At 52.6% G+C, this 21,131-nt stretch overlaps 1 protein-coding gene across 5 annotated transcripts in view; it reads left to right on the top strand.

The window, feature by feature from the left end:
* The first annotated feature begins 3,494 nt into the window (after positions 1–3,494).
* CACNA2D2 (calcium voltage-gated channel auxiliary subunit alpha2delta 2) overlaps positions 3,495–21,131 on the top strand; it is a 117,176-nt gene continuing 99,539 nt past the window's right edge. For 3 of the 5 annotated variants that reach the window (XM_032592123.1, XM_032592122.1, XM_032592120.1), the window contains exon 1: positions 3,495–3,575. In XM_032592123.1, the coding sequence (XP_032448014.1) occupies positions 3,495–3,575 (81 nt within the window). The remainder of the gene's footprint in view (positions 3,576–21,131) is intronic. The other 2 variants (XM_032592118.1, XM_032592117.1) reach the window with 1 other exon arrangement.

Here is a 21,131-nt window from a genome sequence, read left to right as displayed (position 1 = left end):
TCCATGCCATTCTGCTAGAAAAAGTATGACTATATCTGGCTAAGGTTAGCCTTGGCTTGGTGGGTGGTTTCTCCAGCCTTCAGACAGGAACTCTATAGGTGCATAGTTGACTCCTGGCCTCATTAGTCCCTTTTGTCACCCTTTGGAGCCAGCACTGGTACCCTAGCCAAACCCTGGAACCCACAGAATCTCTTCTCTGTGACAGTGAAATGATTTATCTATCATGTTCTTTTTATTTTATTTCACTTATTTATTTTTTTTAACATTTATTTATTTTTGAGAGACAGAGCGTGAGTGGGGGAGGAACAGAGCAAGAGGAATACACAGAATCCGAAGCAAGCTCCAGGCTCTGAGCTGTCAGCACAGAGCCCAATGTGGGACTCGAACTCATGGACCATGAGATCATGACCTGAGCCAAAGTCAGACGCTTAACCGACTGAGCCACCCAGGTGCCCCTATCATGTTCTTTTTAATACTGAGACATACATATTGCCTTCCTAATTGGGTTTGGTTTAGGTGGATAATTAGAGTAACTTATTTTCCCTGGCATTATGTAGCTGGGGCCTGGGGTCTGTCCATCAGGCCCAGGGTGCCAGACCAAGGGCTAGAGCCACCCCTAGATCCCAGGAGGATGTGTGTGTCCTGATGTGTCATGGGTGGACCAGTCCCTGTGGCCTACAGCAGAGTCTAGAGCTGTTTAGTCTGGGAGTGGAAATGGGAAGATTGTATGTGCCTGTGAGCATGAGTGTGTGTGTGTGCACGTGTATGAGTGTGAATGAGAGAGTGGGAGGGAGGAAGGGAAGAAAAGAGTGTGTGTGTCTTGGGAGGAATTCGACTTTATCCTGAGATTTGGCTCTTCTAAATTCTTTTAGTGTTGAAATAGTCTTTTTAGATGAAATGATGGGGATTGTAATAATAATGTGTTGTCTGAACAAAATAAAAACTTGGCATCCGTGTCTGTTCTTCCAATTAATTTTCTTTTACTTATCTGTGAGATCCTAGAATGAGAGACCTATAGATACAGTAGGAAAGAGTCAACAGCCTGGGGCCGAATCAGTGGTGTGCTAGTAAATGTTTACAAGTCACTTTCCAGGGGGAAAAACTGTGATTTGTAGCATTTACTGATTTCTGCAGTATAAATATTCCCACTATGGCCAATTTCAAGTTCTCAAAGTGACAGTCCTAAATGCAGAGCTGGGAGGAAGTGCACACTCTTGGCCCTTGGTGACTCTAGCATATGCGTGCATCAACTTCTGTGTTCACTTCTTGGGTGGGTGATCTTGGGCTAGTCACAAAAAGCTCCTGTGTCTCAGTTTCCTCATCTGTAAATTGGGGATGATAACGTTTGCTTCTTTGTGAGGACTGAAGCGAGAGAGCAGGTGGCATGCCGGCACCATTCCATGTGCATAATGGGTGCCCTTGTACATATTAGTCCCAGGAAGGATTATGATTGGCATTCGTCCCCTAGACCAGTGAATGGCTGAGGTCAGGGCCAGGGCAGAGCTAATGGTTCCCTTTGGAGAGCAGCTCCTTGACCTCACCCATTTTTGTACCTAGCTGGACACAGGACTGTGCAGCAACCCATCTCAACATTAGCCCCCCCAGGGCTCCATCTCAGGAGCACAAAACAGCCACCTGCCCCACTGTCCATCCACAGCCAGGGCCAAGCAATCAGCACCTGGTACACAGGCGCAGGGGCCAAGCGAGCTCTCCATTCTCTGTTGGGCTTTGCCCTCCTCCTGGCTAGCAGCTGATGCCTGATTGCCCTTTGTAGCCTGGTCTGCAGCCTGGCCTCCTCCTGGGCGTGGGGTTAGTTTTTTCCCCATGGTGGGGAGTGGAGGTGGGCATCAGGCTGTGGCTCAGCCAGCAACAAGCTGAAGCTAATACCTGTTTCTTTTGATGTTGATTTTTTTTTTTTCCATCATGGTCCTGACATTCAGCTTGGCAAATTGCAATTAGTGATCCGCCCGCCTCCTGCTCCAAGTTCCCATGCCAACCGACCCGGGCACACACAATGGCACAGGCCCAGCCCCCCAGCCACAGGCCTGAAGATGGATGTGGGGCAGGGGGCTGGGGTGGCGGCTTAAGCTCTTCTGACCCAGGAAGCTAGCAGAGTCCTGGCCCTGAGTGGCACTGGGGGAGTGTAAGGGAGGTAGCAGGCCCAGGGCCAGACACAACCTCCTGGATCCTATGGCTTCTGGGTCCCTCCTCCAGAGCCTGGGGGGCTGGTATCACCCAACTCGTATCTTGCCCTGTGGACTGTGCTTAACCCGTGGTGTATTTAAATCTCTGTGGTAACCCTCCTATGAGCCCTCCCTGGAACGGCCTTGTTCTGCATCTGGTGGGTTGAGGAAGTTGAGATGCCTTTTCAGATGCATTGGTGCAGAGGCCTGTGTCACAGCAGAGAACACCTTTGGAAGTGTGGAGAACATCTCTCTGGCTGGCTTTTGTCAAGGACCGCTATGCTTTTGCTCACCTGATCTCGTACTGCCTGAAGGAAGGGTCACAGGTTAGAACCTGGGCCAAGCCTCTCCCCAGATGCCATTCCTGTTCATGCATGTGGGCTGAGAATACTGAGCTGTGTGGCCATCTGTCCATCCTGTCCACTCACAAATATTCCTGTGCAACACCCTGCACCACCTGCTTTCGTGTCCTTCTCATACCCTGCGAGGTGGCCCTAAATTATTCCCAATTTCTAGAGGAGGAAACTGAGACACGGATGGGGTAGTATGAGTTCACAGTAACACCAGTGTGAAGGAGACCTGCTCAGGCAGGTGGCTTAGGTGAAAGACTCTGGAGGTGCCAGGCCTCCAGAAAGGGGTGGGACAGTCTGAACTGGACCTGTGGGTGGCCAGTTCATGCAGGGTGTGTATGTATGAGCTTCAGATAGCATCTGTTTCCCCGGGTGCTGGAAAGGTGAGGGCTGTCTCCGCCCCAGGTTCTCCATATCCTTCTCAGTTGAGGCCTACAGGGGGCTGGGAGGGGGGCAGGCAGGGATCTGCCCCCAGCTACACAATGACTTGGTGGTGACAGCAGTGACTCCTGTTCCCTCCCCTTCCTCAGGCCCCACCCAGCCTTGGGGACAGGAGACTCTGAGATCCCAGCCTCCACGTGGCTCACTCATGTCCCCCTCTTCCCTGGTGTCCAGAGTCCCCGTGTTCAGAGCATCCACATCAAGGGCTAGCTCTTCACAGTGAAAAATAGTCTCCCTGCAGGCTTCTTGGAGCTGCTGGACTCCCTCAGTGCATTTAAACTACAATCTGCTCTCCTCCCCGGCTGTCCAACAGTACGTGAAGAGAGCCTGGGCCACCAGGTCTAGTCTTCAAAAGGAATCATAGGCTCACTCTGCTTCCTAGCCTTTGTTTCTCCTCTAGTGAAAATTGAGTTCTGAAGGAGTGGCTGCTACTGGTCATGCCCCAGGTCACTCGGTGCTGGGCTGTCCCAGCACTGTGAGGGGGGGCCCTCCTGACACCTTTCTCCTCTATGCACACAGGATGCAGCACTGGGCCCGGCGCCTGGAGCAAGAGATCGATGGCGTGATGCGGATTTTTGGGGGCGTCCAGCAGCTCCGTGAGGTAAGCCCTGGTACCCTTTGCTTTCTGCTCAGAGACCCTTTTCTGAGTGGGAGTGGGAGAAGGACTTCAGAAATAAGGAGTGAGGAAGGTTTGGCATGGTGGGACACTGCTGGGCCCGTGGGGGCAGGTAGGGAAATAACTAGAAAATCAGTGGCTCCTCCAGGTCTTGGCCTGCTCTTCCCAGTACTGAACAGTATCCAGTGAGCTCCGATGTTGGGGTGTTGGGCTTTCGGGTTTTCAGGTGGGTGAGGTCTGTGTTTGAGGCACTGCCTGAGGCAGGAGGGCAGGCCCTGGAGGGTTCAGGATGCAGTTGTGCATGGAGGCTGAGGACTGTCCATGCAATGAGTGGGGTGGCCAGGCCAAACAACAGTGGAGAGCAGTGCTGGCTGCTCAAGGCGCTGTAGCAGGAGATGGGTTGAAAGCCTGTGCTTGGCAAGTTGAGGGATCAGGGCAGGAGGGGTGATTGATTAGGCGCCAGCGACCACATTCATCCTCGGAGATTATGTTAATGTTTGAAATAGTGATGTGAAGAGCAGGCCATCCGTCACCCCCAGAAGGCTGCAAAATGTGTCGCTGTCAGGTTCCTGAGCCGTCGCTCTTTGTGTGGAGATGCAGAAGCTCTGAGAGCTGAGCTCTTGGAGTGCTTGGGGGGACTCCCAGGGACCTGTGGGACTTTGGGAGCTCGTTGCTAGAGGCTTGGGCCAGGACGCCTGACCGGAACCGAGCAGGGGATTAACAGGGTTCTTCTGCCGATGGTTGTCCTGGGAACAGCAGAGTAAACAGAGTTACTGTAGGTGGTTTAGCCAAGAGTCCAGGTCTTGACCCAGTGATTAGATATGCCTCTGTTTGTGTCATCCCTCTTGGTCAGGACTGGGATCAGCAGGTGTCACCTCTATGGGGAAGCTACCATGGGGTTTTGTCCTTGGTCCTTTCCCCCTGCTTGGCTTATAGCAGGCACTCAGGAAATAGGGGTGGCAGTGAGTATGTTGACACTGGCTGTGGATGTAGGACCTCTGGCACAAATGGGCCGATCAGGGGTGGCTAACAAGGTGGTAGCATGACAAGGAGAGAGAGTCCAGGTCTGAAGATCTCAGCCCCCAATTTGCTGGGTGTCCTCCCCGTAGTGGCCCAACCTCTCTGAACCTCCCAGCCCTGATTGCTGGGCTTGAATTGCAGTAACCCCCATCCCACTCTTCCTGTGAACTCTCAGTGACTCAGCCGTACTTGGAGGCCAGCAGAGCTTTCCAGAGAAGGCACTGTAGGAAAAGCTGTTCCAGAACAGAAGTGAATTTATGCTCAGGCATAGCACCCGGCACTAACTAGGTTCTAAGTGGGCACTGCCAAGTGTAGCCTTGTAGGTTAATGAAGAAATGATAGTTCCCTAGAATGTGTGCAAAGTGCCTTTCCAAGTTTTGTATTGTAACATAAGATGTACCCCACATAAGGAGTTAACTATGCACCTCCGGTCAAGAACCTTCCACGCTTCGAATTCTCAGTGTGAGGACATTATTTATTTTATAGTCATGGACAACTCAGACCCTGATAGTTTGCCAGCGAGAAAATAATGCACACGTTTCATGCATGCGATTTGGTTCTGTCTAAACCATTGAGCTCCCTGGCTGGTGAGAACCAGAGATAGAAGCCTAGCTCAGCACCCCTACTGTGTGCTCCTGGGAAAGTCCTGGACCCTCTCTGATTCTCATTCTTGGTCCATGGCATAGCTGGGAAGTCTGGCTAGAGGACAAGGTGGTGAGAATAGCAGTGGATAGGTTGACACAGATACACCCCCTTTTCTAGAAATATGAATTCCCCTTACTGATCATTTTCATTCCTAGGATGTGTTGATCATTTCCTTTCTGATGGGAATTGAGTGATTCCAGACACTTTTGTCAACGAGCACATCTTGCCCCACCCCCACCTGGCCAGCCATAATCAAAGTCAGGCAGCCAGCTGTGGCAGACCTGAGACTTGGGATGGGACTCCTGACTCCTGTTCCAGGGTGCTGCTCCCCCTCTGGTTGTACCTCTTGGAAGGGTGGGCAGGATGAACCTGGGGAAGTGAGGAGCTGGGCTAGAGCAGGGGCCATGCTTGGTGTAGCTGTGGCCAGCCTGGCCGCAGGCAGAGGAGTGCTGACCTGGTATTCCTGGCTGGCTCCTCCTGGCATCCCTCTCCCTACCGATGGGTGCCAGCTCTCCAGCGGCTCTCTGTCCTGCTCCAGTTTTTTCTCACCGCTACCTCAGCCTCTTACTTCCCGCTGACAGCTCTGGGCCTGCTTCTTGGCACTGGACACTCTGGCGAGGTGGGCGGCAGGGAAGCAGGTGAAGAATTCTAGAGGAAAAGGACAATCCCACGGGAGCGGGAGGCAGCCAGCCTCCCCACCCCCTACAGCCCATCCCAAATCTGACTGAGTCACCATGGCTCTCCTTCAAATGCACGTGAGAGGGCCCGTGTACCCAGCCTATGCCCAGCTCCGATGGGTCAGGAGGATGCTTGCAGCAGAGCCCTGACCCAACTGCAGACACTCCCGGGGATCCTGGCACCAGCTCTGCCAAGCTGACAGCCTCATTCCCCAGTGGCCTCCCCAGGTCTCCCTGAGCTGATTCCGTGCTACCCCCAAACACCCTACAGCCAGGGTGTCCTGGCATCTGGGCCCCCTTGGCCTTCTTCTGCTGCATGGCTGCCCTCTCCCCATACCCTAGTCCTAGAGGCTGCCCCACTCCCAGAAGCTGGGCGCTGCAAGAGCTGGCAGCTGCAAGAGTCCAGAAACTGCAGACAGTGGCATTTGGGAGCATTTTCCTTGACTTGGCACTTTCTTCCTCCTGACCTCATCACAACATCGTTGGGGCATGGCTAGGTGCAGACTGGGGCCCACTTACAGGTTAGAAGCCATGGCACACCTAGGTGGGATGTGGGGGCTCTGTGAAGACCGCATCATGTTTCCTCATCTAAGCCCAGGTCCAGCACACAGTGGGAGCTCCTGCTGTGGCCTGGTTCTCACATGTCATTCCCACCCCCATGCTTAGCCAGACACTCCTAAGCCATGCCCGCCCTGGGTACCCCAGCCCCACCTCCCCCCAAGCCCTGGCCTACTCCTGATGTGAACAGGCCACGAAAGTGTGGACTGTATACTCTGCCCCCTCCAGAACCCCTGGAGGCTGATGATGGTCTCCCAAGCTCCTACTCTGCCCTCCCCCATCACCACCATATTGTCCCCATCCTCTGGGGCTAGGTGGGGGGGGGGGTGCAGGGAAGAGCAGAGAGCATATGCTTGGGCTCTGAACTCATTTACATAATGAGGCTGATCAGGATGAATAATTCATCAGGTGCCTGGGGTGCATGGGGGAGGATGTGGAGATGGCTGGTCTCCCCACTTTGAAGACCAGGTCACTCTGACGGGTATAGCCAGGGACCTACTGACTTTTGACTGGGTGTCCAGGTAGAAGGGGAACAACTCTGGGGACCTTGTGGGAAAGCAAAGCTGGAGAGATTGTAGTCAGACATGAGGAAGCATCAGTGGCTCATCAGGTGTGTGTCATCCTGAGATGGGTTTCTGACCTGGGTGAGACACCTTCTTTGCAGAGTTTCTAAAGAAGGAAGTAAGAAGATCCTCTCTCTGGGGTGAGGGAGGGCTTCCTGACCAGAGCTGGGCTGGGAACTGAGACCTGGGATGATCATGCCTGGGGTCCACAGGCCATCCTCTGAGAAGTGTCAAGTCAAGTCTAGACCCATCGGGGCCTTTCTCGTTCCACATCAACCCCTCCTGCCTCGCCTCCTGATTGGGACAGAAATGGCTTAGAGCCCTGTCAACATCCCTGGCTGCTGCAGTTCCATGATGGCCTCAGCCTAGCTGCATGCTGCTGATTACTCCCGTAGTCCTTTCATATAAATGGGGAAATCAAGGTCCTGAGTGACAGTCTTCTCTAGCCAGTCCCATTCTGGAGCCCTGACAGGCCAATCTTAAGTAGTAGTGGGGATGGGGAGAAGCACCAAGCTAGAAGTGCAGGCCTGGGGCCTGCCTGGAGGAGCTACCCTGAGGCAGCCCCTCCCCTAAGCCATGGAGCTACATCCACAGAAAATAGGACCCTGGGACTCAGATCCCTAACCAAATCTCCTGCTCCCCTCCCCACTGCTGTGCTTCTCTGGACTGTCATGGTGATTCAGACCAATGGCATCCATGTGTCCTCACTTCTCTGGGTAGCCAGGAATGGCATTTTTGAACCAGTGACGGTGCCACAGTCCCAGCCCATCTTGTCTGCCCCTGGCCATCCCTGTACCCCGTCTGCTCACTGCTCCCTGGGAATGTGTAATTAATATTTGCGGAGTGCCACATCTGGAGCTGGCTCCTGGCAAGGACCAAAGTCTGGCCACATCAAGAGTGCCTTTCCTGAGGGGCTCAGCAAAGTGGAAACAGGGCCCCTTCTTAGGTGCCTTTGAGACACGCCTCCTGCTGTTTCTCCAACTCTCCCCACTGACTGGTACCACCAATTCCTGAACCTCATGCATACTCACATACTGGTTTGGGGGCACTGGCCAAGGCTGTTGTTGGCCTCCACTGGGGAGGGTCCTCTCTGGGCTTCTGGGCATTCAGGTGGGGTTAGCACTGTCCAAAAGTGCCAGGGAAGCTCAGAGCCCCAGAGGGAGCTGAGGCAGAAGAGAAAGAAGGAAGCTGGGGTAGAGGGAGGTGCCAGGGAACAGAACAGCCCCTGGAGGGTCAGGAAAGGGGAACTCAAGTGATTGTGACCCCCCCAGACCCCGTAGTTGGTCTTTCTGTCAGAGCACCGTGGTTCACATGTGCCCCGAGAGTCAGGCCTGCAGCTCCTTGGCCAGGTGGACCCCTACCCCCAACCCCTTCCCTCATCTTGGGGACCAGCACAGGTCAGAGTCAAGTGAGGGGTGGTGAGGGAGCCCCACCCGGGCTCATCATAACCTCTCCTCAAGGCTTCCAGAAGCCTCAGTCCTAGGGGCTCTGCTCTTGCTCCTCACAAAGCCAACACCCGTCCTCCAGCCACCTCCTAGTGAGTCCCAATGGAGCCCTCCTCTCTCCTGGTGAAGATGATCAGGATGTGGGGTGCGTCCGGGTGGAGGTGGGGGGGGGCGCGAGTGTGAAATATGCCGCTGGGTAGGGATTGCTGCCGCTCGCCTCCCTAAAAACCCACATATATTATTCTTTAATGGAAAGTTAATTGTCTTATTATTCCCTCCATATGGTCCTCTTGCTCGGCACCCAGCGGGGATGCATGGGGCTGAGGAGGGGCTCCTGGGAGGGCGTCTGAAACATGGTGAGGCTGCCACTTGAGCATAATTGGATACACAGAGGCAGATGCGTGGAAGCCTGGCCGAAGCCTGCTTGGACCCCCTCTCTGTCTCCCCAGCGCAGGCTCCCCACCTCTTTTCCTTCCAGGCCTGTCCTGGGGGGGTGGTGCCTCTTCTGCCCGTCCCCCCACTTAAGGTCTGGGATGCTCTCTTCTGAGTACTGTGTGGTGAGAGAGGGAGCCTGTGTATCCTCCTGCCTGCCCCCTCCCCCCACACACTCCTTTGTCGCCTACAGGAGAAAATTCCATTTTTGAAGCTTTTCAAAAGCCGTTTAATCTGTGGCAGGAACTCCTGCCTGAGGGCCAGCTGACTGGCTTGGGTCTCTGGCACCCCTTCCACACACCCTCCCATCAGAGAAGGGGTGCAGGGAGGTCAGTGTGGGGGAAGGGTTGCCCTGAGACACTTTGCCCAGGGGCCCTGGCTTATAGTTGGCCATCCCTTCCATGGGGACCAGCTGCTAGAGCCTCCCCGACCCCAAGGGCTCCTCCAGGACTGCTAAGGCTCGGCCAGTACCCTTCTCAGCCCCTGTCTTCTCCCAGGCCTCTCCTCTTCCTACTCCCCACAGAGTGTGAGGATGTTAGGTCAGAAAGACCTCACAGCAGGTGGAGGATGCCGTGACAGGCCCCCAGAAGGGCCTTAGTCGGTGGTTGCCTCCGTGGCCAATTCAGAGCCTCTTGCTCCTGGAGTCTTAGAGGGGGAGGCTGGAGCAGGGAGCCCTACTAGGAGGCTTCTGGAGTTCTGGCACAGTCTTAGTGAGGAGCTGCTGCCCAGGTGCCTGTGGAGGTCGTGGGTGTGGTGGGGACAGGTCTATGGGAGAGGCCTCTCTGGGTGGGATCAGCAGACCCATGGCTGGTGGTACAGGCATGGGAGAGTGACCATCAGCTTCCAGCTTGTGTCAAGAGGTCACTGTGGGGCCACATCCAAGGTCAGTTCCAGAGGATAGGGACCAGCTCAGATCTGGAGAAGAGAGTTGTGCATTCCTAAGGTGAGACCTGCCTGAGGTCCTGCAGCTGGTAAGTGGCAGAACTGGAGCTTGAACATGGAACCTGTGCCATGGGCAGCAACCCCGTGGTGGGTGGTGGTGGAAAGACTGGAGAGGGCAGGAATGGCGGGGCTGGGTCTTCCCACACTGAGGGACCCGGGGCCTGTTGTCCTGCCCCTCTAAATCTTGCTTCCCCCATTCGTGAAATAGGAACCTGAGTGCCTCTATTCTCATGGGAGATGAGAGGATCTTAAGGGACCAGGGACAAGGAAAGGCTGCAAACAGAGTCCTGCAAATGTGGGGGTACCTTTATGCGCCCCCCCCCCCCATCTATCAGATGCTTCCCCTTCTAGGAATTGGTCACAGTTTGGGGAAGTTCAGATGCCCAAGGTGTCCCCTTTGCTTGTCTCAGCCCAGGAATTTGGAAATCTGTTTTCTCCTCCCTGCTGCGAGTCTGTTTTAGCTGCTATAGCAGAATACCATAGACGGGTGGCTTATAAACAACAGAATGTATTTTTAATGGTTCTGGAGGCTGAAATTCCAATATCAAGGTGTCAACAGATTTGGTGTCTGGTGAAGGCCCACTTGATGGTTCGTAGACTTCATGGTTCGTAGACGGCTCTCTTCTTGCCATGTCCTCACATGGTGGAAGGGTGAAGGATCTTTCTGGGGTCTGTAATAAGGACACTAATCCCATTTGCAAGGGCTCTGCCCTTATGACCTAATCACTTCCCATAGAGCCCACCTCCGGATACCATCATGTTGGGATTAGGTTGCAACATATGGATTTGGGGGCAACACAAATATTCAGTCTTTAGCACTGGCTGACCATGACATCTTTTGGGAACCTTACAGGGAGAGGCACAAAAGCCACCAGGACTTGAAGAAACAGGGCCTATGGGCCAGGGAAGGGTGAATGGTTTCTTGGGCCAGGAACCTAGGGAGGCAGCTGCAGAGGCATCCCTAGGGAGGAGGCCGGCAGAAGTGAAGGGAAGGTCCCCTATACCCCAGAAGAGGCCTGTGTGTCGGTTTCTCAAATCAGTCAGCCAGTTGGCAGCTTGTCTCCAGGCCTGGTGGATTGGGCATGGGGCTTGGCTGGCAGTAGAGTAGAGGTGGTAGGAAACCACTGATCTCTGGGCCAGCCCCAGGTACTGGCACTGGGGATAGGGTGGTGGGTCAGGAAATGGTGTGGCCAAGGCCAGGGCTGAGGATCATGGGTTCTTGATCCTCAGCTCCAGGGATGTGTGGAAGATTCTCTGATCAGGGCCCCTCAGTTTATTTTTTTATTTTTATTTTTTAAACTTAATTAAGTCATCTCTACAGCCAGCATGGGGCTCAAACCCACAACTCCAGTTGCATGCTCCTCCAGCTGAGCCAGCCAGGCATGAGGTCCCTCAGCTTAAAGAAGAGACGGTCTCAGAGGCATGGTCAGAACCTCACCAGGCAGACAGAGTGCCTCTGTCTGGAAGTTTTGGTTGAGAACCTATGGCTTTACACAATACTCCTTTCCTGAAGTGGATGCCCCACAATCCTTCCATCTTGGGAGTCTAAGATGTTTGTCTGCTAGACTTTCCTAATGCAAGACACCCTCACTCCCCGTCCCACACACACAGTAAGACTGTTCTGGTGAATACCCTAGCTCTCTCCTGGGGTCCCCAGACATGCTGGCCTTGTAGCCAGGACAGCTGGGGGTCAGCTCCGATGGGGGCTCATATTTGCAGATTGTTGAGAAGAGGCCAGGATCTGCTTCCCTCCCCGCTGGCCTCTGCAGTCACCTCGGGAGAGCAATGGGGCTGCATGTCCAGAGCCAGGAGCTGGTGTGGATGATCAGGGGTGGGAGATGGGGGATGGGGGTAGAGAACCGAATGGGTTTCCATGCTGGGCCCCTGGGGATGGCTGACCCGATCTGCATTCCTCCCTGCTCCTCTACGCCCATGCATTGCTGGATCGGTGGCAGCCACGGGGACACTTGCCTGAGATTTGTGGAGCCCCGAGCATTTGGCAGAGGCAGAGAAGTAATTGGTTCTGACAAACCACAGCCGGCCCCAGGGGCAGCATGAGCAGCATTTACCATGACCAGGCAGGAGACGCAGGCTCAGCCTGGCCTCCCTCCACCTTCTCTGAGCATGGCTCTCCAGTCCTTGGGAGCAAAGATCTAGAGTTTGGAGAGGGTTATAGAGCCTTAAACCTCCTGTCTTTCACATACCTCTCTCCTGGCTCTGGGACCTGGTTCACATACCTCTCTCCGGGCTCTGCAGGGCAGCTAGCTGGCTACTTGTATGTGTGGGTGGAGGCAGGGGGTAGATCCTGGACAGACTCCTCAGACCCCTCCTTGTCCATCCTTGGGTTCTTATGAATCAGGGAACCCTAAGGCTCGAGCATCCTGGGGTCAGAGCGTGGGATCGGGGGCTGGGCCCCACCTAAGAGGATGTACAGTCTGGGTGGAGAAGCAGGCTGCACATGCATGGGATGCACATATACACACATCCCTGCAGTGTACAGATATGCATCTGTGTGCCCACAGGCTGGCATGGAGTAGGTGTTAGCTAGTAACTGCTCGATGGATAAACAAAGTGGCAGGCATCTGAGGACTGAGAGGGGGAAGTCCAGGGCTCTGACTGTCCCACAGGACCATGGGAACCATTCAGCCCCACATGGGGAAACAGACCCTGCATCAAGATAGACCTTCAGTGCCAGATGCCCCCAGACAGGTAGGCTGACATGGGGTCTGCCAGGCTTGGTCCCCCTATGTGAGGGAATGGAGGGTGTGGGGGCCGTGAAAAAGGGCTCAAGAGAAGAGCCAGCTGCAAGATGTGTTGGCACCCAGATATCAGGCTGGGGTGGGAGATGATGGGCTGTTCCCAGAGTGACTTAAAGGCCTGGCCAAGGTGTGTGGCCTGGGCAGGGGGAGCAGTGAGCCTTTGGGCCACCCAGCCATTGCTGTGCCTGTCCTGTTCCCACTAGACATCCTAGCTTCTCTCTCTAGTCCACTTGCCACTCTCCTCACTTACCCCCATCCCCTCTGGGTCTGACCCCAGTTTTAAACCCAACCCACAGCTCCCTCCCTCAGGAAGCCCTCCAGGTTGGGGCTGAGGCCAGTGATGTCTGGTATCCCCACTCCCTTCTGCTTTTGCATCCTTTGGGTACACAGAGAAGACAGGAGCTGCCAGGAGCCTCTGATGGGCATTATATGGGGTAGGGAGATCATGACCAGAAAGCAGGGTCATGCCCAGGCCTCCCCAGAGTCCATCTGCACAGGACAGTCAGACCTAGAAGGCAGGCAGCCCCCTGTGATTGATTCTTGGTCCCTTGACTCACTGGGAGACACCTCTCTGACCTATAGAGGTTTGTGTAAGGTGGAGTGTGACTGACCACGTGGGGGAGAGGACAGGAGCGTGATGCTGCATGTGGGATGTGAGTATGTGCACGCACAGAAGAGAACCCACAAACCTGCATGTGTGCTGTGTCTGGGGGCGTGAGCAGGTATGCACGTGCATGTGCTCAGGAAAGCATGTGTGCTTCATGGGGGGTGTGACCAGGCAAGTGTGCATATGCACGCATGTGTATGTGGCTGAGCTCTGTATGGAGGTGGGAGCAGGCATGCTTACAGAGCAGTGTGGGCCTGCGAGGAGGCAGGTGCCAGGAGCTCTGTGTCACCCGAGCAGGCGAGAACTACTTAACTGGTTAATTAGTGAAGCTGAGAAATCTCATCTGTGGGTGAGGAGCTCACATTCACGCACACACCATGTTCCCATGTATGGGACACATCCCCCCAAGTTACTCTGCCTGCCGCTGTGCTCAGCAGCCCTACAGGGGGGACAAGGTGCTGGTCGGCTATGGATCTGTGTCCTCACACCCATGTGTGTCTGCATCCTGGGATGGGTGTTGAATCAAGTGGTCCCACTTTGGAGAGCACAGGCCTGTGCAGGCAGTCCTCATCGTCCCCAGTCCACTGCTCAGAGAGGCTGGGTGGTGAGGCCATCAGTACATTGTTCCCATTTCACAGATGACAGAGCTGTGGCCATGTGCAGGAGCCTCCTTCCTAGGTCTTGGGCATCCTGGTGAGGGAGAGTAGCCCTTCCTTCCCTGGACGGAAGCGTTACTTTCTGGAGATGGCCAAACAGTTTGGGTGTCTACGGGCTTCGAGCAGAGCTTGAGCTTCCTGGACAGGAAGCCCAGGACAGACCTCTCCCACTTACACCCACCAGGTACCTTGTCACCAGCCAGCTTCCTGCATATGCCCTGTAGGCAGACCCTGGGCCTGATCCCCACCCCCCAGAAGCCTGCTGAACACCTCCCCTCTCCTGTCCCCCCCCCCCATGCATCCCAGCTCCTACAGCCCCATGTATCTCCCCTTGTGCATGACGGTGGCTGCCCCTGTTCTGAATGCTCCACTCAAGTGCATCTCCTGAGGCACTAATGCCGTTTGTTGGGCTTGGCCTTAAGGCCCAGAGTTTCCTGGATGGCAATTCCCCACTTTCCTGCTGCCCCCAGACTCCCAGGCTCCGCTGCTGCCTGCCTCATCTTCGTGCAGGAAGACCCGGAAGCTGGGTCAAGTGGCAGCCACTTGCCTCTTGATCAGGTGTTGACGGAGGAGCCTTCATTATGCTCCATCTACAGGCACAGAATAAATTGGTGTGCAGTGAATTTATTCTTTTTAAAGAGGGACTTTCACACTGGGGAAAACTTTTTAAAAGAACATTTATATAAAAAGCAATTACCATGCCAGTAATTTTTATGTATTCTCCCCCTTCCATCTCTGCCTTTGTGTTTGAATGTGACCGCCTCCTGGGCAGCTGCAGCCTAGCTCCCTGGCCTCCGGCTACAGCTTCCCGCCTGCTGGAGTACCTCCTCCTCCGGGAAGGCTCCGGATGCAGGGCCCAGGCCCAGCAGGAGTGCAGACTCCAGAGTACGGCTGGGTGGATTTATGTTCAAAACTCGGGTGCTTTGGAAATTTCCTCTTGCATGCATCTGTGTCCCAAGGTTGCTATATGTCCAGGGCTGGGGAGGCCCTGTCCTCTTGGTGGCACTGAGCACTTAAAGGTACCTGCTTCCCAGCAGCCTCACGGCCAGTCCGTGATGGGGGAGGTGGTGGTGTGGGAACAGGTATTTTCCCTCCCGAGGAGCCACTAACGGGCACCCTGCTTCCCCAGCCATTATTGCTCTCACACTCGATGCATTATGTAAATTGTCTCCGTTGCTAAGTGGTGGAGGAACTACTCAGGGGGAATGGAGGTCTGGAGCCTTCTGGGGGGGGGGGGAAGGCAGGAGACTGGCCCTGAGAACTCACTGCTCCACATCAACGGGGGTCTGGTAGCCTCCCAGCTCAGACTAGGACCCCCAGGGCTTGCACACTGTCACCCCCTCAGATACAGCTTTTTGAGGGCTGTGGCTGTACCCATAGCAGATTGGAGCTTCCAGGAGGCCAGGGGGCTCTCTCATTGGACAGGACCGTCAGACTGGATCTTTGCCTCTCACCTCAAACTGTCTCCCAGAGTAGGTACTTCTGCCACCTGCACGAGTCTCACCAACAGCATATATACCCATAGAACCTCCTTAGAAACCCTGGGCAGAGGGACGCCTGGGTGGGTCTGTCAGTTAAGCGTCCAACTTTGGCTCAGGACATGGTCTCATGGTTCATGAGTTCCAGCCCTACATTGGGCTTCATGTTGACAGTGCAGAACCTGCTTGGAATTATCTCTCCTTCTCTTTCTGCCGCTCCCCGCTCTCAAAATAAATAAATAAACTTAAAAAAAAAAAAAAGATGGGGCACCTGGGTGTTTCAGTCAGTTAAACATCCGACTCTTGGTTTTGGCTCAGGTCATGATCTCATGGATTCATGAGTTCAAGCCCTACATTGGGTTCTACGCTGACAGTGCAGGGATTCTGTCTCTCTCCCTCTCTCTCTGCTCCTCCCCTGCTTGTTCTCTCTCTCTCTCTCTCTCTCTCTCTCAAAATAAATAAATAAACTTAAAAGGAAGGAAGGAAGGAAGGAAGGAAGGAAGGAAGGAAGGAAGGAAGGAAGGAAGGAACCAACCTTTGGCAGAGCTGGGAAAGGTGTTGTCTATCCATGGGGCTGGGAGAGCCACCACCTGTCCCCTGGGGACCCTGGAGCTCCTTTTCCATGCAGTGACGCACAATGAGGCACATAAGGGTCTTGAAGGCTCCTGGGAAGGACAAGGCCTGAGTGACAAAGGGGCTCTCCCATGGTGCTTACCTGGCTTGCAATCTTCCTTTTTGAGACCCAGACCAGGGGTCTGGGTCCAATGTCTGGTTCTCTGTTCCCTGAGGGCTCCGGATTTCCTCCAGCTGAGCCCAACTCTCATCTGAGCTTATGCTTTATGTGAAGCTCCTCTTTGCAGGTCTCACACTCGTCCCCCCTCCCTCCCTGGGACCGAGGGGCCCCTGGGGTGGACATTCGTCTAGTGCAAGGAGGCCGCTGGGTTGAAGGGCTGCAGGTTTTTGCATTTTCCAGGAAATTACATGAGGAGTTGGGATCCCGGGGAGTGGGTGAGAGTTTGCACAGACATTTGTGGCTTACCCAGCCCCACTTTTCAGGCAGTCCCTTCCCTCCTCAGCCCTCCCCAAGCATGGCTGCCTGTGAGTCTGGCACAGGTTTAAGTAGAGGTCGGTGCAGAGGTAATGAGTACACCCATGGCTGCACCTTGTGGAAGATGTGGAGCTTCCTCTCCCCACCTGGTACCATCCCCCACTGTGGGCTCCTGTCCCTCAGCTTGCTTTCTGATTACCCCCAACTTTGGGGAAAGGTAGAAGTGGGGATGAGGGGTCACCCAGACCAGGGTCACTACTACTGAGTTGATGTTTTGGCCTAAGGAGCCAGGTCTGTGTACTCAGCTGGTCAGGGAACTGAAACCTCGAACCCCCTTCATTTGCAGTGAGAGTAAACAGAAGTGGTGGTGATGTCAACAGAGCACAACATCAGCTCTGCCCTTTGGGGGCTCCTGGCTGCGGGCCAGAGGTGGGAGTCAAAGCAGTCCATCTCCTGCCTCTGACTCCTCTGCCTACATTATTCTTTTTCCTTTCTTCCTTCTCCCACATCCCCCTCCTTTCTCCCTTTATTAATATTTTTTTTTCTTATTCTTACATTTCTATATGGATTTTTAAAGTCAGGGTTTTAAAATCAGTGTCATATACGCACATAGTATAAAGCCATGGTTTTAACAGGCATGTTGTGTTAGGAGCACAGCAGCCCCCTCCTCTCCATTTCCAACTCCCCAGAGGCTGTCACTTTCTAATCTCAGAACTCCGTATCTCTAAATGACATACTTATGTCACTACTTCACGATTGCTCAGTTTTAGGCATTATCCACGGACACGCACTAGGGAAGAGGAGGACGTAGCTCTCCGAGCTACGTCCTCCTCTCCCTTTCTTCCCCTCTTCCCCACGCACAGTCCTATCCTTCACCCTCCCAACACCATCACACCGTGATGTGGGTGGGGTTGGACTCAGTGTTGACATTGTCCTGACTTGGGCAGATGCTATTCAGAACTGTAACTCATAGTACACACTTTTGGGTACAATTTTTACATTTTTTTCCTGCAGATAACAACTGTCTGGTGTCTGCTTAGTTTTCTGTGAACCTTTGCTCATGCTGCCCCAACCCCCCTGCTCTTCTCTCTGACCTCCTGTCATACATGCAGATCCACCTGGGATTCTGTCCAGTAAACTGCCCCCAGGAAGTCTTACCTGGAGCCCCCTACTTGCTCCCGCGAACACAGCCTGTGGCTCAGACTGTGCCTGGGATCTCCCTCCCCTCTCATCTGGGTTGGAATCCCTGTTTCCTGGATACCATGGGCTCCACTTCCTTGGTTTCTGATTTTCTCCCTTGTTTGGGTAGAGGACATTTTCAGTTGACTTCTTGAGGGAAGGTACGCGGGAGCTAGACTTTTGAGACTTCCATGTCTCAGAAAGCCTGCCCTCTCCCCCACACTTGGCAGACATTTTAGTTGGGTGTGTAAGTCCAGTGTGGAAACTATTTGCCTCAGAATTCCTAAGGCAGTGCTCCATTCCTTCCAGCTTTTTGAGTTGCTCTGGAGAGGTCCAAAGTTCATTCACATTCCTGGTCCTTTGTACATGGGCTGATCTTTATCTCTAGAAACTTTCTCCCCTGTGCCAGCGTTCAGAAATTCCACACTGATACACCTTAGTGGGGTTTATTTTCACTCTTTGCCATTCAGTGAACACTTCAAGCTGGACACTCAAGTTCTGGGAAGTTTTCTTGAATGATTTCTTTGCCTAATATTTTCTGTTCTCTTTCTAGAACCTTTAACTCAGACTTTTTCTTTTTTTTTCTCTCTTCTCTCCAATTTTCCATTGTATTTTTTTTTTTATCAGGAGGTTCTTAATTTTATCTTCCATCCTTTCTATCAAGTTTTACATTTTGTTACCCTGTTTTTAATTTCCAGGATCTCTATTTGATCCTTTGAAAAAATAACATATATCTCTTGTTTCATTGTTGCGACAATGCCTGTTTGCTCTCTGAGGATGATAGTATTATAGCTTAAAAAACAAAACCAAACAAACAAACAAACAAAAAACTCCTTTGGGGACCCTGGCTGGCTTAGTTGGTAAACTATGCAACGCTTGATCTCAGGGTCATGAGTTCAAGCCCCATATTGGGCATGGAGCCTACTTAAAAAACAAAACAGGGGCGCCTGGGTGGCGCAGTCGGTTAAGCGTCCGACTTCAGCCAGGTCACGATCTCGCGGTCCGTGAGTTCGAGCCCCGCGTCAGGCTCTGGGCTGATGGCTCAGAGCCTGGAGCCTGTTTCCGATTCTGTGTCTCCCTCTCTCTCTGCCCCTCCCCCGTTCATGCTCTGTCTCTCTCTGTCCCAAAAAAAATAAATAAACGTTGAAAAAATAAAATTAAAAAAAAAAAAACAAAAAAAAAACAAAACAAAAACCCAACTCCTTTGTTTTGAGATAATTTTAGACTTACAGAGAGGTTGACAAAATAGCATAGAAATTTCCTGACCCTTCACCCAATTTCCCCATCTTGTATAACCATAATGCAAGTATCAAAGCTAAGGAGAAATTGACACTGGTACCTTATTACTAACCAAAGTGAAGACTGTATTTGAATTTCACCAGTTTTTTCTGAATTTGTTTTAACATTTTTATTCATTTTTTTGAGAGACAGAGGGAAACAGAGCATGAGCAGAGGAGGGGCAGAGAGAGGAGACACAGAATCTGAAGCAGGCTCCAGGCTCCGAGCTGTCAGTACAGAGCCTGACGCGGGGCTTGAATCCATGGACCGTGAGATCATGACCTGAGCCAAAATGGGCCACTTAACTGACTGAGGCACCCAGGTGCCCCTTTAATGTTTTTATTTTATTTTTGGGGGGAGAGAGAGAGAGAGAGAGAGAGAGCGAGCGCACACGAGTATGAGTTGGGGAGGGGCAGAGAGGGAGACACAGAATCTGAAGCAGGCTCCAGGCTCTGGGCTGTCAGCACAGAGCCCAACGCGGGGCTTGAACTCATAAACCGTGAGATCATGACCTGAGCTGAAGTTGGAGGCTGAGCCGACTGAGCCACCCAGGTGCCCCGAATTTCACCAGTTTTTATACTAATGTCATTTTTCTCTACCAGGATTCCACATTGCATTTAGTTGCTCCTCCAGTCTGTGACAGTTTCTGTGTCTTGGTCTTTCATGATCTTGACACTTTTTTAAAAAGTACTGGTCAGGGGCACCTTGGTGGCTCAGTCGGTTAAGTGTCTGACTTCGGCTCAGGCCGTGATCTCATGGTTTATGAGCTTGAGCACCATGTCGGGTTCCATGCAGACAGCTCAGAGCCTGGAGCCTGCTTCGGATTCTGTGTCTCCCTCTCTGTATCTCTGCCCCATCCCCCCTCATGCTCTGTCTCTCAAGAATGAATAAACATTAAAAAAAATTTTTTTTAAATACTGGTCAGTTATTTTTGTTTAATATCCTTCAATTTGTGTTTGATGTTTTCCTGTGAGTAGATTGAAGTTATGCATTTTTAGGAACAACACCATAGAAATGATGTGTCCTTCTTACCATATCACATTAGGGAGTACATGATGTCAGTATGCCTTATTATTGGTGATGTTAATTTTGATTACTTGGTTAAGATGGTGTCTGCTTGCTTCCTCCACTGCTTGTCTTACTTGTTTATTCAATTATTTATTTATATCAGTGTCGACTCATGACTCCTTATTCTGTAGGTTATAATTCACGATTGTCATTGTTTCTTTTCTTGCTCATTCCAGCTTTGGCCATTTGAGCTCTTCTATGTTGGCTCCTTTGCCCCTCTGACATACTCTTACCCTTATTTGAATACTTCCTTACTTTCTGTTACCACAAAGATCCTCCAGGCTCATCTTGTATTTTCCCTGGAATCAGCCACTTCTCCAAGGAGTTCTGGTTCTGTTCATTGGCAAGCAGTAAAGATCTGTGTGCCAAGTGTGCTCCTTGCTACTGGGGTGTTACTGCTTCCAGGCCCTCTCATGATCAGAACTGGGGAAATATATGTGCGTCTGCTACCCATGTGTACACACATACCTATGATTACATCTTTATCTATCTGTGTGTATATTCAGAACTATGAATCTATACCAAAACTTCTGACTCCAATCCAGTGCAACGAGGTTCATTCGAGTCTTCCTCCTTTCCTCTTTGTGACTTCCATCTCCAACAGTGAGAAACCAAGTTCTTGTTATCAATAATATATTTACTTATTTCTTCAACCCTAGCATACACAACTTATGGTTCCTTCTGTAGCCCAGGTTCCTTCAGGAGCTTTTTGTTTGTTTTGGTCCCTGCCTCCTATGTGCCTGCATCCCCTCTGTGTTTTAGGGTTTCACCTGGTCTACTCATATTTAAGCTAATAGATGAGTTTATGTGATAGGAGCTGAGAAGTGGGGCTCACAATCCTCTGAGTTTCAAGTCAAACCACCACCAGAGAGTGGGGGCACTGAATGTGGGGGTGACATCCAGGCACGGGGGGGTTGGGTGGGGGGTTCATGGGATTTGATTTCATTGTGGGTGATCTGGCCAAATGGCCCTTCTGGGCTGTAGGTTCCCAGGGAAGTTTCATTCAGCCTCCCATTTGGGGTTTCAGGTCTTGTTCTTTGGGGTTCCCTAACATTAACCTACTGACAGCACAGGAGAGCCTCCCAGGGCCTGCTGAGTCCATCACCACGGTCCATGGTCCATCTGCTTCCAGCTTCCAAATGTTGTTTCTAGCACCTCCTGCATGTTTTCTTTGACTCATGGGTTT

This window comes from Lynx canadensis, chromosome A2 (assembly GCF_007474595.2).
Source record: "Lynx canadensis isolate LIC74 chromosome A2, mLynCan4.pri.v2, whole genome shotgun sequence".
Taxonomy (NCBI): Eukaryota; Metazoa; Chordata; class Mammalia; order Carnivora; family Felidae; genus Lynx; species Lynx canadensis.
This window is presented reverse-complemented; position numbering and strand designations above follow the sequence as displayed.